This window comes from Schistocerca americana, chromosome 5, assembly GCF_021461395.2.
Source record: "Schistocerca americana isolate TAMUIC-IGC-003095 chromosome 5, iqSchAmer2.1, whole genome shotgun sequence".
Taxonomy (NCBI): Eukaryota; Metazoa; Arthropoda; class Insecta; order Orthoptera; family Acrididae; genus Schistocerca; species Schistocerca americana.
In genome coordinates this window covers 20368612-20392441 of record NC_060123.1, presented here as the reverse complement: position 1 = coordinate 20392441, position 23830 = coordinate 20368612, and the positions used below count along the sequence as shown (strand labels likewise).

General features: G+C 40.9%; 1 protein-coding gene across 1 annotated transcript in view; it reads right to left on the bottom strand.

Moving 5' to 3' along the window:
- The window catches only part of LOC124615580 (laminin subunit alpha-1-like), a 1154169-nt gene that overhangs the window by 605667 nt on the left and 524672 nt on the right, over positions 1-23830 (bottom strand). Inside the window, exons 6-7 of the mRNA XM_047143565.1 lie at positions 13554-13706; positions 5644-5937 (exon numbers count right to left, since the gene is read on the bottom strand). Of these exons, the coding sequence (XP_046999521.1) occupies positions 5644-5937; positions 13554-13706 (447 nt within the window). The remainder of the gene's footprint in view (positions 1-5643; positions 5938-13553; positions 13707-23830) is intronic.

Genomic DNA, 23830 nt, shown 5'->3' with positions numbered 1-23830 from the left:
CAACAGATGACATGCATACAAGGGTGTGATGTTGAAACCAAGGCCCAATAGTCCCAATGGAAACTGTCTGAAGAGCCAAGACTGAAAAAAATCCGACAAGTTGGATCGCATGTGGAGGTTCTTCTCACTGTTTTCTATGATTACAGTGGGATAGTGTGGCACGAGTTCCTGCATTATGGTGTACGGTCAATATGACATACTATCTGAGAGTTATGCAACATTTGCATGAAACAATCCAGAGAAAAGAAACAGAGTTGTGACAAAACCACTCATGGAAGCTGCATCACAGTAATCCTCAAACTCACACCTCAATGTTTGTTCATGATTTGGCAAAAAACAACACCGTCATGTTGCCTCTGCCAACATAAATGCTGGACATAGCCCCCTGCAATTTCTTTCTGTTCCCAAGGCAGAAGAGAACCATGAAAGCACATCGGTTTGCCACCATTGATGAGATAGAAACAGAATCGCTGCAGGAGCTGAACATTATAAAGAAAAGTCAGTTTCGGAAGTGCTTCCAAGATTGTAAAAAGTGCTGGCACTAGTGTATTGTATCTGAGGGGGATTACTTTGAAGGGGACAAAGTTGATGTTGATGAGTAAATAGTGATTCTATAAGAAAAACAAAAATTTCCATTACTTTTTGATCATATCTTGTAAATGCCGTTTCCACATTAGAGATATATGAGGGGCCTTCAATAAGTAATGCAACACATTTTTTTCTCAGCCAGTCAGTTGAAAATATGTGGAATTTGTTGTGGGATGTCATGGAATATTCCCACTTCAGCCTCTATAGTTTTGTATAATTTTGATCAATGGCGGCACAATAGGTAGCATCCAAAATGGGGTCTGCAGTGGAGCTGCATTGCAAGCCGAGAACTGTCATGGAATTCCTTTTGGAAGTAAACTAGACCATCACAGATATTCATAGGTGCTTGCAGAATGTCTGTGGGGACATGGCAGTGAACAAAGCATGATGAGTGATTGGGTGAGGCGTCTGCCATCACTGCAACAAGGTCATGCAAACTTATTTGATCTCTCGCATGCTGGCCAGCCACACTGCAGTGTTGGAATGTATGTACACTCTCATTCGAGCTGACTGATGAACCATAGCTGAACACCTTGCTGCTGAACTGGATGTCCTGTTGGTAGTGCATGAAGAGCAATGAAGGACCATCTCTGTGGAGTAGCTGGCACTCTGTGTGGAATAGCTGGCACGTTATGAGGTTGATTGTGTCAATTTTTTGTTGAGCATCAGCACAGGCAATGGAACATGGGTTCATTAGTTCGAACTGGAAACAAAGAAAAAGTTCAAAGTCGCACCCTCAGCCAGTAAAGTCATGCCAATGGTCTTCTGGGACTCTGAAGGGGTTATTCTGCTTGATGTCCTCCCTCGTGGTCCAGTGATCGAGACTGAAGCATATCGTGCCAGCCTCTGGAAACTGCAGAAGTGACTTCAGCATGTTGGTTTTCACAGAAATGCAAACAAACTTGTCATTTTCCATGACAATGCAAAGCCATACACAAGTATGCAAACCTGAAAGGAGCTCACAAAACTTCATTCAATTGTTCTTCCCCATCCACCCTACAGTCCCAGATCTCGCACCTTCTGACTTCCATCTGTTTGGCAAAATGAAGGATGCACTCCTTGGGAATCAGTATGTAGATGATAGGGAGGTCATTAATGCATCAAGACTCTCCATCTAGCTACAGGCCTATTTCAATAGTACCCACATTCTCCAAGGTAATAGAATGCATCATGTACCAACAATTATCATCTCACTTTGAGACTCTAGGAATAATTAATGCTACACAATACGGGTTTAGGAAGAATCTGTCGACCATTGATGCAATCAACACGGTAGTCAGTTACATCCTCAAAGTTTTTGAGAACAAAGGCTTTGCTCAGGTCTCATTCTGTGACCTAAGCAAGGCCTTCGACTGTGTTGAGCACATGCCACTACTAGAGAAATTAGAATTCTACGGCATCAAAGAAAACAGTCTCAGACTATTAAAAGCTTATCTCAACAACCGTAAACAGGTAGTTTGTGTTGATAAGGAAATGTCAAACATAGAAAATGTTAAAGTAGGTGTGCCTCAGGGATCTGTACTGGGGCCCTTCCTGTTTCTGATAATGATCAATGACCTCCCCTCGTGTATTAGATCCACCACTGTATTGTATGCAGATGATACGACTTTTCTCCATAGCAGTAACAGTCTTAATGATCTTAAAACCTGTGCTGAAAATACACTCACTCATGCAGCATATTGGTTCAGAGCAAATAGTTTCCTGCTAAATGAAAATAAAACTCAGCAGATAATCTTCACTCTAAGAGACAAGCCACTATCTGATGACCCTAGTTCTGTTAAATTCCTGGGAGTTTATTTAGACGAAAAGTTATCCTGGGGCCAACATGTAAACTATATTAGTAGTAAACTATCTAGAGTAATTTATTTATTAAGACAACTCAGAAATTGTGTACCTGAAACATACATCTGATCATCTTATTTTGCATTTTTCCAGAGTATAATATCCTATGGCATTATCTTGTGGGGTAACTGTAGTCATATACATGACATCCTATTATTGCAGAAGAAAGCCATTAGGATAATTACAAATTCTTCACATAAGGCTCACTGCAAACCCTTATTTACTAAACAAAAAATTATGACTGTAATAAACCTCTATATATACAATGTCTTAATCTTTACGAAGAAGAACCTCCAAGATGTGAAACGTAGAGAAAATGTACATTGTTACAACACAAGAAGCATCAAACACATATACACGCCTTACCACAGACTATCAAAATCAATAAATAGCTATGAAGTCACAGGGCACAAGCTATTTAATAAGCTTCCACATGCCATACAGGATCTTCCTGAACATACATTCAAAGAAAGACTGCATGAATGGTTTATTGCCCACCCGTTCTATGATATCAATGAATTCTTCAACTGTAAAATGCAGTAATCCAACAGATGACCCACTGTACATTTATTGTAATATAAGCTAAAATATTTCAGTAGTCAATACCTTATCACACTGTATTATAAATTGTAACTTCATTTGACGTTGTCAATTGCTGTAATGGCCTAAAGACAATAAAATCTTTATTATTATTATTATTATTATTATTATTATTATTGACTCCACCACTGACCAGGTGAGTAGTACCATGCAGGCATACACACCCTCCCAAGAATGTGGTGTACGGTCATCACAGATTATGTTGAAAAGTAGGTTTTGTAGCCAAAGGAAAGGGAATAGTATGGTAAATTGGAATCCTGAGTAAAACCAACCTGCTTTAGAAAAAACAAGTTTTCATTACTTATTGAACACCCTTTGTAGAATAGTACAAAAAAGTATGCCTAGCACTTATGTAGCAAAGAACAAGATGAATAATCATGACCAACAGTTGTAACCAGCACAAATTCTTCAAGTAAAGCATACAAAATTAATGTTTCATTTCCTGCTCTAAAAGTTATAAAATTTGAAACATATTATTTATTAACTAAGAAGACTGCAATATATAACTAAAATTTTGAGTAAGTTTTTGACTATTTGAGAGCTGGAACTTTACAAGACACAAGGATTTTGGAATACACTCTTAAGCACATATTGCTGAAAATGGGGCTCTGCTGCAGATGACTCATACATATTCAAATGTTGATGTAACAATGTTATCATTTATGATCTCAGTGGACATGGGATCATCAAGATTAAATTGTGGATCACTGGAAATGTGTCACCTGGTCACACGAATAACAACTATCATTACACCAGGTAGATGACTGCGTCCAGATACACCGTCATCCTGGTGAACAGCCATGCAAAAAATGCACTGTGCCATGGTTTTACCCTATTGGAAGTAGTATCATGCTATAGCGGTTGCGTGGGACCTGCAGTAGTAATCAAAGGCACCAACAACAACTGTGGACTGTGTGAATGTTACTGCAAACCATCTGCACCTTCCTGTACTTGACGTTTTCCCTAACGGTGATGGCATCTTCCAGTAGAATAACCATCCATGTCACAAATCCATGATTGTGCTACAGTGGAATAAAGGCCGTGATAAGGAACTCACCTTCAAGTCTTGGCCACTAAATTTGCCTAATTTGAACTTGGTGGAATATATCTCACACACTATAGGGGGCAAGCTCGCTACCAGCAAGTCACTGGCCTATAATTACATACTGGCATTACATGACCTATGCATGGATGACTTGTGCCCTATATCTCCAGAAACCTACCAAGGACTTTCTGAATCTGTGCCATGCAGATTCAGTGCCATATTGCTTTCCAAAGATTGACCGACACATCATTAAGCAGATGATCATAATGTTTTGAGTCATGAGTGTATTATACAGGGTTGTTACTATCTTTCAGGAGAGTAATAGCAGTATGGACTACATTTCTTATATGGATTGATCTGATCATGTGTCAATCTGTCTTCTACCTGTTGGAAGATGGATTGTTAATTCCAGGTTTGGAGCTGGGTTTTCATAATTTACTACTGAAATAAAACGAAAAGATCAAATAAAAGGACAGGATGTAGCTGTTAGTCGGTCTGTGAATTGTGCCTAAATGACACATTAGGAGAGCACTGCTCACAAATGGCAGGTGTCCTGGCATGAGACACTCTTTGATGCATTGTTTTAATCTGAAATGTATGTTCAACATATCTACATTGTTTGTGACTTGACAAGCTCTTCTGGCAGGTTAACTTGTGGTACTCTTTCCTATTTCTCAGCATATGTTCAAGTCAAGTTAATGTGACTTGAAGATTTGGATGCAAACCTGAAAAGAGTATCACATATTAAACACATTTTTGTGGGAATGGGTTGCACAAAGATTGCAGCAAATACAAAGATGTTTCACACTAGAAACATATAGTTTCCATACTTTGTTTCAGGTGCTTTCAATTCATTTAAACCTACATCTGATCCTCACATGTGTCTGCCGATATCAACTAAAATTAAACTTCACAGTCAACTTGTGGCAAAAATTTGACCAATCTCTCTTTGCATATTTTTTGGAACAGTTCACTGTTATTTTCTTTGATGGCATTCTAATACATTTTTTTGGCCTGCTAGTTATATAGTGTCTGTGAGTTTGCTAGTCTTATGTACACGTCTTCCCCTTCTCTGTTTGTCCCGATGACTGCTTAAAATGTGAAGTAAAATATAATTTTATAAGTAAGTAACGCTGTTTCCCATAATTCCTCTTCACGTTAATGAAGAGTTTACTTTCCTTCTTTGCCTGCTAGATTATTATTATAATTGTTATTTCTTTCCTTTCTCAGACATTATGTCTGTTACTATTATTATTATTTATTATTACTATTATTATTATTTTCTTGTGATATAATTTATTTTCCACAGATATGTGAGCACGTTCAAGGAGAGAACAGAATGCTCCTTCACTTCTTTTGATGAGCTATTGTGGACACCAAAGATATGGGGTTTACATATTCATTATTCCCAGATAAATGACAAAGAATTTTGACGAATAATTTAAACCTCGTCAAGCAAACATAATTTGTGTGTGTGTGTGTGTGTGTGTGTGTGTGTGTGTGTGTGTGTGTGTGTGTGTAGGCTTGTGCACATATGCATGCATAAGAAACAGGTAAATTGTACTCACATAATCGTAATACAGTGTCGCTTTTTCACAGATTGTGCTCACTCCTGAGCAATAGCATTCATTGCAACCATCAGGATTGTTCTCATCTAATCCAAAGAAACCAGGTTTGCAGTGGTCGCACTGTTGGCCATCAACATTCTTTTTACAAATGCACTCCTTTTCACAGGCACCTGCAATGGATCCTCGTGGGTCACAGAGGCATGGTGTGCACTGAGGAAATCCACGGTACCATATATCACAGCGATCACAGTGGTATCCAGAATAGCCTGGTTTACATTCACATGCTCCAGCAACCTGTTACAGTTTATATTCATACAGGTAATTAAGCAAAACAAAACCAAATTAGATAAGTGTTTGGAACAGTAAGTAATAGACATAGTTCTTAATACAAAGAGAAAAGTTAAATTAGTAATTGCTCATGCTATGGATGCTTAACTAGATGGATTTACTTGCCAAGAATACACACAAATTAATTAAAAATATATGGATCTGAATAAATTTGAGCATATGGTATAAGACTGTGAAACTATATAACTACAGTGCATGTTGGCTTGTTTGCCACTGCAATGTCCAAAATTTTGTAGTGCCATTGGGGTGGCCTTTTTTTTAAATTGTATTTATTTTTAAGCTTGTTGACATACAAGTTGTGGAACTAGTACATCAAAGACTAAAAAGTTAATGTGCTACATTCACTCCTTGCTGGCCAGATGGTATATGCATTTTAGTGAACTCTAGTTACCAATTATTCCTCTATAAACAGTTATAAAATGTAATAAAAATTCAAATTAATGATATGAATTAATAGAGGGAAACATTCCACGTGGGAAAAATATATCTAAAAAGAAAGATGATGAAACTTACCAAACAAAAGCGCTGGCAGGTCGATAGACACACAAACAAACACAAACATACACACAAAATTCTAGCTTTCGCAACCAATGGTTGCCTCGTCAGGAAAGAGGGAAGGAGAAGGAAAGACAAAAGGATATGGGTTTTAAGGGAGAGGGTAAGGAGTCATTCCAATCCCGGGAGCGGAAAGACTTACCTTAGGGGGAAAAAAGGACAGGTATACACTCGCACACACACACATATCCATCCACACATACACAGTCTGTGTATGTGTGGATGGATATGTGTGTGTGTGCGAGTGTATACCTGTCCTTTTTTCCCCCTAAGGTAAGTCTTTCCGCTCCCGGGATTGGAATGACTCCTTACCCTCTCCCTTAAAACCCATATCCTTTTGTCTTTCCTTCTCCTTCCCTCTTTCCTGACGAGGCAACCATTGGTTGCGAAAGCTAGAATTTTGTGTGTATGTTTGTGTTTGTTTGTGTGTCTATCGACCTGCCAGCACTTTTGTTTGGTAAGTTTCATCATCTTTCTTTTTAGTAATAAAAATTCAGTTTTATAGAAGTGAAAATTGTCTGCACCAATATCTCTATGCTGAAAACAAATTCACAGAAATAGTGTAGTAGTGCTTTCAATTTGTATTTGTTTCCTTGAAATTTCAGTATGTTGACACACAGTCCCACCTGCTCAGTGACACAGTTTTTCCTGCCACCCCAGACATCTATCCATGCTACTGCTGTTTTCACACTTAGTTTGGACATGCAGTGCACAACTGTTGACCACCATATACATTCCCAAACTCCAATAGCAGCCTGCAGTAGGTCCACTGGGTCTCTCTCAGCAGTCAAGCTGCCTCCATGCACAGAATGTGCATGATGTACAAGCATCACAGTCATGAACGTCTGACTCTCATCACCTCTACATGTTTGACCACACCACACAACACAAAACTACCTACTTATCGATTCAGGTGCTGATGTCAGCATCACGCCCCTGACTGGCACATTCTTTCTTGCTGCCACATCTCACATTCAGCTTCATGTGGAAAAAGACACTAGAATTTTGTATACAACTCAATCACCATCAACATCGATCTTGGTTTCGGTGACCCACTACCTAGAACTTCCTCATTGCCAGTGTCACAGAACGGGTGCTCAGTGCAGAATTATTACAACACTTCCAGCTCCTACCAGAGCTGGTTCATGGTGTTTTACTTCAACAAAACGGTGGTTGACCGATCATAAGCGTCATCAGCGACAAACTCCACTCATTCAAGGATCTGTAACAATCTCTTCAAGCTAACTCAGTGTTGATCTTCACAAACCCTTCACCCAGTGTCTCACTATTCTCGACGAGATTTAGTCGCCTCAGACTCAGTATTGCAACATAAGCCTCTCTAACAGTTATGCGCATTATGAAATTATGACTTTTGCCAGCATCCCGCTATAGCCATGGCCGTACTGTAAGATGTGGTATGATCTCGCCAATTTACTTTGGCATCATGTGCCCCTACCTACATCGAGTTCAACGTATGAGGCATCAACGTTGCTCTCCCTCCTGACAGAGCCATGGTGCACCTTGCAGACCAACTGAGCTTGCTCACCTGATTTAATAAACAAGGTTAATGAATTGGCGCTACCATACACTGTGTATGAATGTGCCGGTGCAACCAGCATGCCATCCCTGTGTATCCCATGTCCCTTGTGCACAGTGCTATCCATAGTGGAACTGTGTACCGGATTGTCACCACCCCAGGTCTGCCTGTCTGAAGCCGACCAGGCTACCTACCTCCACACGCACACTCTACCTGCCGAAAAAGCTGCCATAGATGAACTGTTAAAAGCAAGGATTGTCTGCCCCTCTAGTAGTTCTTGGACATCACCCATTAAACTCATCTTAAAGACAGATGGTACCTGGCATTCGTGTGGTGATTGCAAAGCTTCAAATTTGTGCATTGTAACTGAAAGCTGTCCGATTCCTAACATGCTAGACTTCACATACTCTCTCATGGGTGCATTGATATTCAGTGTGGTAGGCTACAAAAAAGTGTACTTACGAATTCCTATTAATTCGGAGACCATTGCAAAGACCGCTATCATTACATCATTTGGCCTTTTTTAATTTCCATCATGCCACATGGACACAAAAAACAAAGCTTGGTAGTGTTTTATTGACAGTGAAATGTTGAAATTGCCCTTCTGTTATGCATATCTTGACGATATTATCTTTTTCTCAACCACAGCTAAAGGACACAAGCACCACCTCAAACTAGATTTCGTCATCCTAGCACAGAACAGTGAGATCATTGACACCTTCAGTTGCAACAATGTGAAGTAATCTTTGTCGGCCACCTTGTCGACACCAACATATCTACCGCACTCCACCTTGTCGACACCAACATATCTACCGCACTCCTGAAAAAGAGATGAAATCAGACTTTTATCACCACCTGCGCATTATCATGAATTACTTAATTTTTTAGGGATGATAAACTTTTACTACTGTCACCTCCCTAATGCTGCCACCACCTTTCTACCAGTAACCAAGGTACTGTCAGGAAAAAATAAAACTGGCAAGCACTGGCTCAAGTGAACTCCGTGCATGCAACATTTCCAAGGCTACTACTCTAGCTCACCCTTCTCCTATTGCCCACCTTTCATTCATCATTGATGCAAGTGACTATGCTATCATGGCAGTTCTACAATAGGAGCATGGGGGTGTTACGTAACCCTTGCAGTTCTCCTCACTGAACCTTTGTAAATCCCAACGAAAATAGTCTACCTTCGGCCGTGAACTGCTCGCAGTGTATGAAGCCCTATATTGCTTTCAGGATGACATCAAAGGCTGATGCCTTACAATTGACACCGATTGCCAGCCCGTCGTGGCTGCCATAAAAAACCTGTCAACTGGTTCTGTCCCCCAGTGCTTCTGTCACCTGGACTATGTCACCCCATTTACTACCAATGTCAGACACCTTAAGGGTACAGAAAATGTCACTGCAGACTACCAGTCTAGAATATCGATGACCACATCACACAACCAGCTTGCCAACACGCAGTCTCATGGCCAGCATATCATCAACCTTCTCCATGACATAACACCAGAACTGTCTTCGACTCCCTGCACAATCTTCGATATCCCAGGATTTGACCACAGGTCAAACTTATAACAATTGTCAATGTCAATTAAATTCAGCAACAGCTGTGTACTTTAAGACATTATTTTATTTTATTCTGAAGGCAACCAGTTTTGGCATTTCATTATGCCAAAACTGGTTGCCCTCAGACTAAAAAAAAATCTTAAAGTACATGGCTGTTGGTGAATTTAATTGACATTGACAATTACTTAACCAGCTTATGTCCCCTGGCCACAATGGACCAACAGAGATTATAACAGAATGGTTGGTCTGGGCTAACGTAAGAAAAACTGTTAAGACCTGGGCTCTTGCCTGCACAGCCTGCCAAAGATGTAAAGTCAGCCTCCATGTGCACATGACGGGTGAAAGCCACAACCGTCAGAGACACCACCACAGAAACAGTCACCAATGCGTTCATCAATACCTGGATCTTTTGTTTCGGTTTCCCAGTTTCTAATATGAGTGATCAGGGACATCAATTTGATTCCATCTTATTCATGGAACTGTGTAACCCATGTGACACCTGTAGATACCACCCCACAGCATACCAACCCCAATGACAAAACAACATGCTGGTCGAATGCTAGCACTGGACCCTCAAAGCTGCCATGATAACTCGTGGACAGAGGCCCTTCCGTGGATGTTGGTGTGGGTACAAAGAGGACCTTCATGCCTTCCGTGCAGTTCTCCTCCATGGCGAGCCTATATCCCTCCCTCCCTGGATTTTGTCACTCAACCTCCCATCCCTCCCCCCCCCCCCCCTCCCTCACAACTTTGACCTTCCGACACTAGTCGCACATGTGCACCAACATATAGCCCACCTGCTGCACATTTCCTCCTCCCTATCCACACTCCAGGCCTCGTGTTTTCATTCACAAGGCATTAGTCTCGTGGTCCCTTGTCATGGTCCATGACAATACCATCAGGCCCACTCTATCCCCTATCCCCCCCCCCCCCCCCCCCCCAGTTCTGGTCTCTATGTAGTGGCAAAAAGATACTTGACACTATGCTTAACAGTAAACACTCCATCTCTGTTAACAGATTAACGCCTGCAGAGACATTATCAGACATCAACGGTGCTGAGCTTACGCCTGACATGCCTTGTTCACCTTCCAATCCCAACTCCCACCCCGGACAGTTAGTCTTATGTCTATGAACAATGATTGAATCAATTCTGACAGCCATAGTGTTATGCTGGAACAAATACACAAACACCCGTAAATAAATATATATGTTGTACAAATGGCACTTATCTGCCACCATTTTTCTTTCCTGTTTTTAGGGATTCAATCCAGGATAGAAGACTCAAGACTGAATGTGTGAGTGAGAGTGCTTTTCTTTCTTTTCTTTCGCACTTTTGATTAATGTCATGATTTTCTTTTTTTTTTTTTTCTTTTGAGTATATGATTTCTGTTGTCAACAGTAGATTGCAAATCAGGTTTATCATCCTGGAATAAATATCTGTGAGCTGAATAGCAAATCCATCTGCAGGAAAAATATATTGTCTACTTTCAGTAACATCACCGTCAGTAAACAATGATATAAAGTCAGTAACTGTGAAAATACTTAGAACTGTATTCAGTATCTTACTGAAAGATCAAGAGAGAGATTACTGTTGGTGATAAATGGGAAGAATTTCATATTACTTGTCTGTGGCTACAAGATTGAGGTATTCAATTACAAAGATGAATCATATATCTAAAAACAAAGATGATATGACTTACCAAATGAAAGTGCTGGCAGGTCGACAGACACACAAACAAACACAAACATACTCACAGAATTCAAGCTTTCGCAACAAACTGTTGCCTCATCAGGAAAGAGGGAAGGAGAGGGAAAGACGAAAGGAAGTGGGTTTTAAGGGAGAGGGTAAGGAGTCATTCCAATCCCGGGAGCGGTAAGACTTACCTTAGGGGGAAAAAAAGACGGGTATACACTCGCACACACACACATATCCATCCACACATATATAGCTGTATATGAAAAAATCTGGTTTATTCATATACTTGATTCATCTTTGTTATAATAGAGGGAAACATTCCACGTAGGAAAAATATATCTAAAAACAGAGATGTCAATATAATAGAAGGAAACATTCCACGTGGGAAAAATTATATATAAAAAAATTATATATAAAAAAATTATATATAAAAAAATTATATATATATATATATAAAAACAAAGATGATGTGACTTACCAAATGAAAGTGCTGGCAGGTCGACAGACAAACAAACACAAACATACACACAGAATTCAAGCTTTCGCAACAAACTGTTGCCTGATCAGGAAAGAGGGAAGAAGAGGGAAAGACGAAAGGATGTGGGTTTTAAGGGAGAGGGTAAGGAGTCATTCCAATCCCGGGAGCGGTGTGTGCGAGTGTATACCCGTCCTTTTTTCCCCCTAAGGTAAGTCTTTCCGCTCCCGGGATTGGAATGACTCCTTACCCTCTCCCTTAAAACCCACATCCTTTCGTCTTTCCCTCTCCTTCCCTCTTTCCTGATGAGGCAACAGTTTGTTGCGAAAGCTTGAATTCTGTGTGTATGTTTGTGTTTGTTTGTCTGTCGACCTGCCAGCACTTTCATTTGGTAAGTCACATCATCTTTGTTTTTAGATATAAATTTTCCTACGTGGAATGTTTCCCTCTATTATAACAAAAATGAATCAAGTATATGAATAAACCAGATTTTTTTCATGTAAGTTTATTTAAGCTTCATATAGATTCATACACACAAACTTATTTTTCTATAAAGTCTCCTGAATGGGAAACACATTTTTTGCAGTGGATAGGCAGTTTCTTGATCCCATTTCCATAAAATGAATGTGCCTGTGGCAGCAGCAACGAACACTTTAACAATGCCATTGTCATTAAATCTGTGTCCTCTGACTGTTTTCTTTAGTGTTCCAAAGTAATGAGAATCATATGGTGATGAGTCTGGACGGCAGGGAGGATCTTCTAGTGTGGTTCAGAACAATTCCTGAATTTTTTGTGAAGTTCAAGCAGCCGTCTGGGATGGAGCGATGTCATGAAGCATGATCATATCCTGGATTGGAAATGCATGCCTTTTCTGATGATATGCATGTCTTGTTTGGTCCAAACGTTGGCAGCAGTGTTCACTGTATGATGTTTGTGGTGAAAATTGATGAGAAGAACTCCTTTAAAGTCAAAGACAGACTTTTGCAGAATTTTCCACACGGAGAGATGGTTTTTTTCTTTGACGGGTGCACATTCGCTCTTTTTACTCCAGTCCCTGTAGCTTTTTTCGATTCCAGGGTGTAATGGTGCACCCACATTTCTTTACAGGTGACAATCGAGTGCAAAGAATTTTCCGCTTGAGTTTGGCAGCTTGTCAGTAGCCATTTGCATATCTCGAGACAATGAAGCTTGTGATCTACATTGAGAAGATGAGGCACACAAGTTGTGAACACCTCCCAAAATCCAAGATTGTCAGTCATCAGTGACCTGCATTCTCAAACTGTTTCTTGTCCTCGTAAAACCTGTATGTGCAATATATAAACCTGAGTCCCTTCTTACAGTGTTATCCCCAAACTGTGCATCTAGTCTTTTCAATATTTTGGTTGCGTTTTAAGCTCTCTGTAGTGTTAAACTTTATCATGACGCATTTCACAACAGCTGACTGTACCTCTTGCTCTGACATTGCAGTTCTGACTATAGAAATGGAACAACAGTGTTCTAGGTGGGGAGAACAATCACTAGAAATAAAAGCAAAAATGAGCAGAGATTGTGCATCTCTCCATTAACAAAAGGGTGCCTAAAACAAAAATTTGGGTTTATACTTGATTCACCCTCATCCTAAAACAGTCATTACTGTCATCACATTTCAGTTTTGAAATAAGGACATCAACTGAAGAAGAGGCATGATAAAAAGTGTTTTAAAAAATTGCAACATTTTGTGATTGCCACTGTACCTTTCCATTGGTGTCATCTTTAGCACAATTTCCTGTTGCACCAGAAGAGTTGCAGTCACACGGTACACACGGATTTGGGTTATCTGGACTCACCCCTGAAGGACGATACCAACCATCTACACACTGCTCACAGTTGTTCCCTGTAGTATGGGCCTAAAATGAAGAGAAACAAAATACATAGATTACATACAAGATAAACTGCCAAAATGCACAGACTCAATAAATGACTTAATAAAGTTCTAAATTATAACATATATGGACCGTCCCTCCTGTGAGTTGTCAGAGGTATTTTGCTGGCATTTTGGCAGGTATTTGCAATTTTGTTTTTGGAATGTGTACCTAAAGCCAGCCCAAACAAATACTGCTCATCACTTCTTTCATGCAATGCCCAGTGTCAGTGAGAAACACCCGTTTTGCATTACAAACAAACTTATTTATAAAGAGGACTTTTACATGCCCTTCTGATAGTGTGATCCCATATTAGCATGGTGTGACAGTCATTTTATAAATATGTAATAACAGGGACAGTAAAACAAAGAATAAGCTGTACTCCAGCAGCTGCAGCACCATCCTATCCTGCACTGACTGCTACCACCACGGGGCAGAGCTGCTCCATCACTGCTGGAGTAATGGTTATACTTTGTGTTTAATTGTCCCTGTTAATACGTGTGGAAAAAAATATTGCACTAAACTAATTTTGGGACTGCTCTATCAAATGGGCACATAAAATTCCACATTAAACATAATTTTGTTTGTAACAGGAAAGAAACCAGTATTTTCTGTCGACGCTGGGTGTCGCTTGAAATAAGTGATGCACAGTATTGTTTGAGAATATTCCAGCTACACATTGTTGAAACAAAATTGTAAATATCTGTTGAAAATGTGCCTGATGGCTCTTATGAGGGACACACAATATATAAGAGTCATTCATTACTTGTGAGTTCATGTAAACCCAACAAGAGTAGATTTTTTAAGAGAGAAGATATGTGGCAATGTTGTGGTGGTAGTATTTATAGCACAGTGAATAATTCTCGTATGCATGTCCTCCAGACTAATATCATAATTATTTTATGACAATATCTATTTAAATTATGATATTCCAGGCTGTGCGTTATTTTTAAAAAAAAGATTACACTGAGAATTAACATGGTGAGAAATGAAGTATAGTAAATGTGAAATGTAAGTATGGTACAGACATTTTTTTATAATAAACGCTCACAGAAAAAAATTAACTTTGTAAGTAAGAAGTTAGTTACATAGTCTTGAGTTGCAATTCCTCATTCTTTATGGCATATTTAGTGATTCATACTCAAATACAATACTGATAGTAATATGTCAGTTGAGTGCTTTTTGAGAGGAAGAAGATATGTTCTGGCATCCTCTTCTGCTTCCACCATAAACACCAGCAATACAGTTTTGGTACCTCTACACATCAGTTTTTATTCATTATGTTAATATACTCTGAGTGATTAGAATAGAGGCACGTGACACACATCTCATTAAAAACTGGCGCCACTAGTGTGAGTGATGGAAAACCTTTCTCGTACAGTAGCGAATAACTCCAAAGGACTTCCCTGTCATCAAATACAAATGATTGTCTTTCAGTTTTCAGATGGTTTTGTGATGGTCAAGATGTACGGTTAGAATTTGTTCCATTTAGTAGTGCCGAATCACTGTATAAAATAGACGCTCTTTGTCACTGGGACTTAAAGGAAAGAAAAGAAGAAAAACATAGAGAATGAGATAGATGTATAATGAAAGAGACTGGAGCACAAATAACAAAAGAGGAACACAGTAGTGTAACAAGGCGCAGATGGCACTATGTAATAGAGCCTGCACAAGCCCCCTTCTATCTTATTACATAGGTTCATCCATTCTTTATTGCTGTCTCAGGTTTTACGTCTAATTTTCCTCTTTCTTACTATTCTTCCAGACCTTCCTGTATTGTTAAATATGTAACACCTGAACTGCATGTGAATAGTTACCTTTCATCCTTCCACTGTTTGCCTTTGCCAGCTGTAGTAACCCAATGTGAGCTATGTGCTAGGTTACATATAAGCCTGCTCTCAACTCACTTCAAAGAATTGTCTCACATTCCACAGCACATGATCTAATACTTTGTCAGTAGTGTGAAGACAGGAATGGAACATCTCAGATAAACTCCTAAGCCGCTGCTTGAAACAATCCTATGAGAATATTTCCAATACATTTTAGGTGTGCTGCCTAAATGTATTTGGTCACAGCTACCAATTTAATAGTGGCTATTGATTCTAATTACCCATTTGGGATATGCAGTAGCGTAGATAAAATCTGTACACTGCAAATATCTGTTTAAATTAAACAGTGGAAACTCCAGGTTGAAATATCTGCAATGTAAGTTAAAGAAAGATTGCTACTTATCATAAAGACGACACATTAAGTTTCAGATAGGCACAGTTAAAAGGCACTTACACATTAAATTTCAGCCACATGCTTCACCAGAAAAGAAACAGAAGCACCATTCATTTAGACAAGCAAGCACTCCTCAGTGCACACATGACCGCCAATTGGAGTTGGCGAATTAAACTTTCATCCTTCATTGGTGTGCACATTCCCATGAACTTCTGCTGATATTAAGAGGTGTTCAGGATTTGGTGTCAAATCTAGTCTTCCTGTTTCATGGGCAACGCTAAGCAAAAGAGCCATCAGAGGCTGGCAAAACGCCACAGATACTTGACTAGGCCTGTTAATATTGGGGATGCTCTTAACCTTGCTCTTTTGATTTGATCTCATTTATTTATTCACCCAACAATCGTCGCAAAATCATACAGGATTTGTCAACATAAAACGATGAATAGAAATAGCTCAAAATATACATATACAGAGTATATATAAGTACATTTTCATGAGGGTATGACAGGTGCTCAACCATGGTCTCGCTGAAAGAACTATCCTGATATTTGTCTAACATTGTTTAGGAAAAAGTACAAAAACCTAAATCAGGATGGCTGGGCAGAACAAAACCCATTCTCCTAAATATGGGTCTGGTGTCGTAAGAACTGCATTACATCATTCGGTTGGTCTGTATTGTACAATGTTATTTGACTTATACACAATCCGCACCAGATAATTATAAATTAAAACATAAATTTTCGCTATCGTTGACTCCTGCAGATTTCATCTTGTTTCCCCCTTTTGCCTCCTTCTTGTGATTTTTCACATGTAACTGGGTGTTTCTTGCGATTTTCTTGGATGTAATTCTACATTACTTACATAATTTCTTGCATTTTTACCACCAGTATGGATCCTTGCTCCTTCCATCTGCGTCAGTACAGAAAAGTTTCCTTATCCCTAGCCAGAACCCAATCCCACATATTGTTCCTGTGTTGTTGCTTGGCTCATGGAATCCCGCAAAATGGCCTTACCATGAATTTACCCATCTCCTGCTGTCATCCCTCATTCCACAATGACCTCCACCTATTCAGACTCTGCCAATCCTTAGCCCTCACCAACATAATCCTGGAAAAGCATATCAACCAAGTCGAAACCTCCTTGCGGTACCTTCTCTCCATCCACAAAATTCTCCTGCTATGCAATCCCAAATTCCTGGAACCCATAACACACATGGAAACTCTTGCCTTCCAGGAACTAGAGCAACATGCACAATGCCACCTCAAAAAGCTCTCCACTCTGCTCACTTCCTATTCCCACCTTGGAGTACCACTGTCCACCCTCTACAACGACCTCCAAACCTCCTCCACGTCCCCTCATAGCTGACAAACTCTGTCTCGCAGACCGACAACATTTACTCCACCCTCCAAAACTCCCTCTCACCACCACACAGAATCCAGAACCTAAACAGACCCGAAACACAGTTATGAACCTTTCTTCCAGAAGCCTTAGCCCCACAGAAATATCAGTCCTTTCCAAGGGCCTCACTTTTTGCCCCACTCCCAAATTCAATCGTGCATGACTTGTATAATACCATCTCTCCTTCTTCCGGTCCCTACAGTGGAAACACTTTATTGCCCCCAACCCTACCAATCAGACTCGACCAAAGATCAATGTTGAGCTCTGCCTATCTCAGTTCACTCCTCCATCCAAGTGTGATCCACCCCCACTACCCCCAAATCACCCCCTGTTAACTTTCCAGAATTTCTTAACTCGAACATCGCCTCACCACCATTCCCCAAATCTCTCAACATGCAAACTAACCTTACATCCACAGAAAGAACTGCAGTCCACCATCTTAAAACTGATCCTGATCTACCTGTAGATAAAGGCTCCACCACTGTTGTTTTGAACCCCAAGGATTATGCGGTACAAGGACTGTCAACTGTCAGACACATCCCCCTACAAACCTTGACACGGTGACCCTGTTCCAGAAATCCAGCAGGATCTCCAGTATCTCCTCAAATCCTTAGGCCCATCACAGAACCTCTCCCCAGAGTCCACCTCTCTGCTCGCCCCTAACAGTCCCCATACTCATACCTTCAATATGGTTCGTAAAATCCATAAACCCAACCACCCAGAATGACCCATTGTGGCCGGTTACTGTGCCCCCACTGAGAGAATCTCTGCTCTCGTAGACCAACGCCTCCAAAACCTACCCTCCTATATAAAAGGTACCAACCATTTCCTCCACCGACTCTCCACAGTTCCTGTTCCTTTGCAACACAGTGCCCTGCTTGTTACTGTTGATGCCACCTCTCTTTACACTAACATCCCTAATGACTACGGCCTTACTGCTGTCGAACACTATCTTTCCCAATGCCCGACAGATTCCAAATCAACTACCTCCTTCCTAGTTGCCGTGACCAACTATATCCTCACCCACAATTACTTCTCCTTTGAAGGCATTACCTACAAACAAATCTGCGAGCGGCTATTGGCACCTACGTGGCACCATCCAATGCCAACCTATTCGTGTGCCATCTAGAGGAATCTTTCCTAAATACCCAGAATCCTAAACCCCTCACCCGGTTCAGATTCGTTGACGACATTTTTGCGATCTGGATCAAGGGTGAGGACACCCTATCCACATTCCTCCAAAACCTCAACAACTTCTCCTCCTATTCCTTCACCCGGTCCTACTCAACTCGACAAGCTACCTTCCTAGATGTTGACCTTCACCTCAAAGGTGGCTCCATCAATACCTCTGTCCATATCAAACCTACTAACCACCAACAATACCTCCACTTTGACAGCTGCCACCCATTCCATACCATAGAGTCCCTTCCATACAGCCTAGCTACCCACAGTTGTCGCATCTGCAGTCACAGGCGGTCCCTCTCGAAATATACTGAGGGTCTCACTGAAGTCTTCCCATTATTCTCCTAACCTTGTACACAAACAAATCTCCTGTGCCTTATCTTTCCAGTGTCCCACCACGTTACAAAGTCTGATCATCCGTTCACAGAGGAGCATTCCCCTGATAACTCAATGCCACCCGGGACTGGAGCAGCTGAATTACATTCTCTTCCAGGGTTTCAACTACCTCTCATCATGCCCTGAAATGAGAAATGTCCTGTGCACTATCCTTCCCACCACTCCCACAGTGGTATTCCGCCACCCACCAAACCTACACAATCCCTGCTCCCAACCCCTTACCTCAAGGCTCATACCCCATACCCGACCTAGATGCAAGATCTGTCCTACGCATTCTCCCACCACCAACTTCTCAGTCCGGTCACAAATATCACATATCCCATCAAAGGCAGGACTACCTGTGATACCAGTTATGTGATCTACAAGCTAAGCTGCAACCACTGTGCTGCATTCTCTGTGGTTATGACAACCGACAAGCTTTCTGCCCACATGAATGGCCACCGAAAAACTGTGGCCAAGAAACAAGTGGACCACCCTGTTGCTGAGCACGATTCCCAACGTGACATCCTCCATTTCAGTGACTGCTTCACACCCTGTGCCATTTGGAGCCTTCCCACCAACACCAGCTTTTCTGAATTGTGCAGGTGAGAACTTTCCCTGCAATATATCCTACTTTCCCATAACCTCCCCCCCCCCCCCCCGGCCTCAGCCTTCATTAGTCATTGTCCTCTCCCATCCTTCCCCTTATCTGTTCCCATTCCAGCACTACACAGCCCTCATTCCTCCATCTCAGGCAGTCTTTTTACTTCTCTCCCCACCTCTCCACTCCCTCTGTGTAACCTCCTGACTGCACATAGCCACCCTACCCTCTTTCCACTTCATCCTTCCACACTCACCAACAGCGTGTCACTGTCCGCCATACCTACTCTACTATTCCTTCCCCTTTCCCACCCCACTCTCCTCTTTACCCCCACCCAGTCACCACTCCCATCACTGCTGCTTGCAGTGTGGTGTCAGTTGCTCGAGACTGCTGTCGTGTGTGTGAGTTGCGTTTGCGTGAGTGCGCATATGTGCGTTTGCCATCTAATTCTGACGAAGGCCTTCTGGCCGAAAGCTATATTTGTGACAGTCTTTTTGTTGTGCCTATCTGTGACTCAGCATCCCTGTTATATGGTGAGTGGCAACTTCCCTTTCCACAATATTGTTACATTTCATCCTGGATTTTCCATTGTTTGAAAACATAAATTTACATCACTGCACACATTAGTGGCACCTGCAAGTGACTTCTGGACCGTGAACATTCTGCTACGCCCCTTGCACTCCCTCCAATCTGCTCAGGGTACTGGTTCCAGTTCTGTAGACATGTAACTAAGCCATATGCATATCTTCTTGCCCTCCCCAGTCTGCCTGAAAAACTAAGTCAGCATCCTCCCATGCTGAATGAGATGTTGAGTTCAGGAGGACGAGACATTACTATCGTGCACCATAGATTCTGACTCGTGATTTTCTTGTAAAAGCATTACATTGTGACCATATATTGCAAGGTAACAGGGTGTTGCAGTAGCCTCCTTTTATTATTAACTATTAGTCTGAGTTCTATAAGTAATCTTTAATTGGATAGTGTGCATTACTTAGGAAGAGTGTCTTAGCTGTCTTTTGAACAGATGTATTTTAGTAATCTTTTTCATGTCCTTAGGCAGTTTGTTATACAATTTTATTCCTTGATGTAAAATGCTGTTTTGAGTTTTCTGTTTGTTTTTTCTTGTATAGAATTGTAATGTTTATTCCTAATTTGCACAACAGATTGGTAGATGTACTCACATGGTACAGTAAGTATATCCATTTTTTTTAAACTGTTCTGTACATTGACCCCTACTTCTTTTTGCCTACTTCCAAACACTGAGTCAGCTCACTTGTGATTTAAATCTTAATTAAAAGGGTGAAATAATTGTGGATGATGAATAGATGACCATAGTAACACTCTCTAGCTTATAAAAATATCATTATCATGCAGCTCTTAGGAAGATCTAAGTAACTGCCTAGTCCCATCAATCTGCCCACTATATGTACTGTGCAGCTATTGGCTACTCCGTTCTCACTCACTCATTTATTGTGTACCATGGGTTCCAAAGAGGCATCTATATTTTGACATGAAATCCAGTCAATGCTAACAGGTGACATTATTCACATACACTAATAACTGCCCAAACAGCTGCCCTAACCTAGATTGGTAACTCACAGTAGTGTTCTTTTGCTCATTTCTTTACTGAAAGAACTTGCATCCTTTCACTGTGGGAAACGTATTTTCTTCAATTGTAGCCTCATGAAGTGGAACTAGTGCTTTGTAATGATCTCAATGTGAATAGAGCATCAAATTATACCTTTTCTTTTGAGTCTACAAACATGTTTTAATCAGTAGATAATTAAATCTGTTGTTCAGTAATGTTTGTGTCATTACAGTTTAGAAGAGAATCTAAATTTTATTAGACACACACTTAGAGAAAAACAAACAAATTACATTTTTAAAACTTCATGACAAATCAAAACTGTGTGGGAGACAAGTACTTGAACCTGGAACCTTTGCCTTTCATAGGAGATCCTCTACCAACTAGCTATCCAAGAAGAATTCACTATTCCCCATCACAGCTACTATACTTCTGCCAGTACCTCACCTCTCCTTGTGGACCAATTGAAGTAAGCACCCCCTGGTGCAACTTGTCCGTGATGAGCCAGACACTGCTCCAGAAGGTGAACAGCTATGCTGCTGTTTCTGGGTGCAATGTTTTGTTGTACATAGCTGCCACAGTCACTGACACAAACCCCACTGCTGTCGCTCTGCAGCCTGAGCCAGCAGCTGGACTGTGTCTTACTGAGGACCATAATAGCGACTCAGAGGAAGATATAGTGATGGGAGGGATGGCTGCACCCCAGGCCCTGCTCAATGCTGCATTGATTACATCTGCCACTCATTCTGGCATCACAGTTCCTGTTGAAACAAATAGTGTCACTCAGGTTGTAAAATGTAAATAATGACATCCTGTCATTTTTGCACTCACTGTCACCTGGTTATATATACTGCATTGACAAAATGCAGCCTGAAAAGCAATATAACTAGAACGCAAAAGGCAAAGGGAAGGGAGACACACTAGATCTGATACCCAATAAGAAAAAAAATTCAAGTGGCACATTCAGGGGCACAGAACAAAGCTAAACAACTAATGCCAGCTGTATTGAAAATGGCTGCATCCATTAAGGGAGATGCAACCACTTTGGAACCTACACCTGATGTCACTGCTGGTGCTACAGCTATGGAACCAGCTGCAGCATCTGAAACATTGTGCTTGCAGCCCAGTCAATAAAGGAAAATTCAAGGAAAAAATTGTTTAGTAACAAATTTTTGTACAGTGGTGGGAGAGACTGTCAAACAACACCAGTGAGGTGTGAGCATGGGGTTGGGGGGAGGAGTACTGAAAGTCACTTTTTTATGCTTTTCTTGAATAACTAAAAATTGTACTTTTAGCAGTAGTGTTTCCCAGTACAAAATTAAATGGCATTAGATTTCCAATAAAAAAGGATCATATTAATTTTTTCTGTCCCCTGCATGCAGCAGAACCGTATTGCTGGATAAATGGTGAGGGGGATAGGGGTGGAGGGTAGAAGCATGAGGGGAGGTTCATTGCTGGAATGTGGTCATGTACTTCTCTCTGAAGAGTGAGAAGGTGATTCTCTACTCTGTCTACCCCACTGTGCCACAAGAAACAATTACAGGGTGTTTCACAAAGTTATACCAGCCGTTTGCAGCATTCCTTATGAATCACTGGTGACACAGTTTACAGGCTGGCCCATGTCATGTTTATGTTCCACAAAGTGCATGAACACTACATGGAATACAGATTTGAGTTACTAATAATACTAATGCAAGAACTACATATGAACAGAACCTTAATAGATCTCTACACACTGTTGTACACTGCTAGAACGGAAATTGATTCTTCTCGTCCCATAATGCATGTAGTGTTCTTCCAGGAAAGACACCCTCCTCCATGATGGCTCAGAAACTCATCATAGAGTGGTGGTAGTGTTCTTGTTTCAAGTTTTCTCAGTTCCTTTCTAACAGTATCAAGTACCATATCAGGTGGCCTGCAACTGTGGCTCCTGATGGAAAGTAGTGAGCTACTTTGTCAGAACTCCCAATAAACATCTACCACAAGCAATAGATGTTCACATTGGGCAAAACTCGTTTTTTGTAGATGTCATATTCAGAAAAAAATTCACAGTTTTGTGTGTGAGATTTAACAGGCAAATAGTAAGTCTTAATAAAATCAGTGTACTGCATAGATTCGTATCATTTAAGAGTCACGAATACATATGAGGGGCATTCAATAAGTAATGCAGCATTTTTTTCTGATTTTATTCAGTATTTCAGTACACAATATTATTTCCCACACTTTTGGCTTCAAAACCCAATTTTGCAACATATTTTCTTTTCAATGTGATGCCCTTATGACACCTTACTGGGAGGACCTTTATGCCTGCACGGTACCGCCCTACTGCTCAGTGTCGGAGCCAACATCTTGCTGCATCAATAATCTCCCCATCGTCCACATACTGTTTCTCACAGAGGGCATCCTTGTTTGAGCCAAACAGATGGAAGTCCAAAGGTGTGAGATCCTGGCTTCACGGTGAATGAAGAAGAACAGTCCAACGAAATTCCGTGAGTTCCTCTTGAGTGTGCAAACTTGCGTGAGGCCTCGTGTTGTCACGGAGAAGGAAAAGCTTGTTTGCATTTTTGTAGCGATGAACATGCTGAAGTTGCTTCTTCTATTTCCTGAGGGTAGCACAGTATACTTCAGAGTTGGTTGTTGCACGATAAGGGAGGACATCAAACAGAATAATGCCTTCACTGTCCCATAAGACTGTCACCGTGACTTTACCAGCTGAGGGTGTGGCTCGAGGTGGTGTGGCACCAT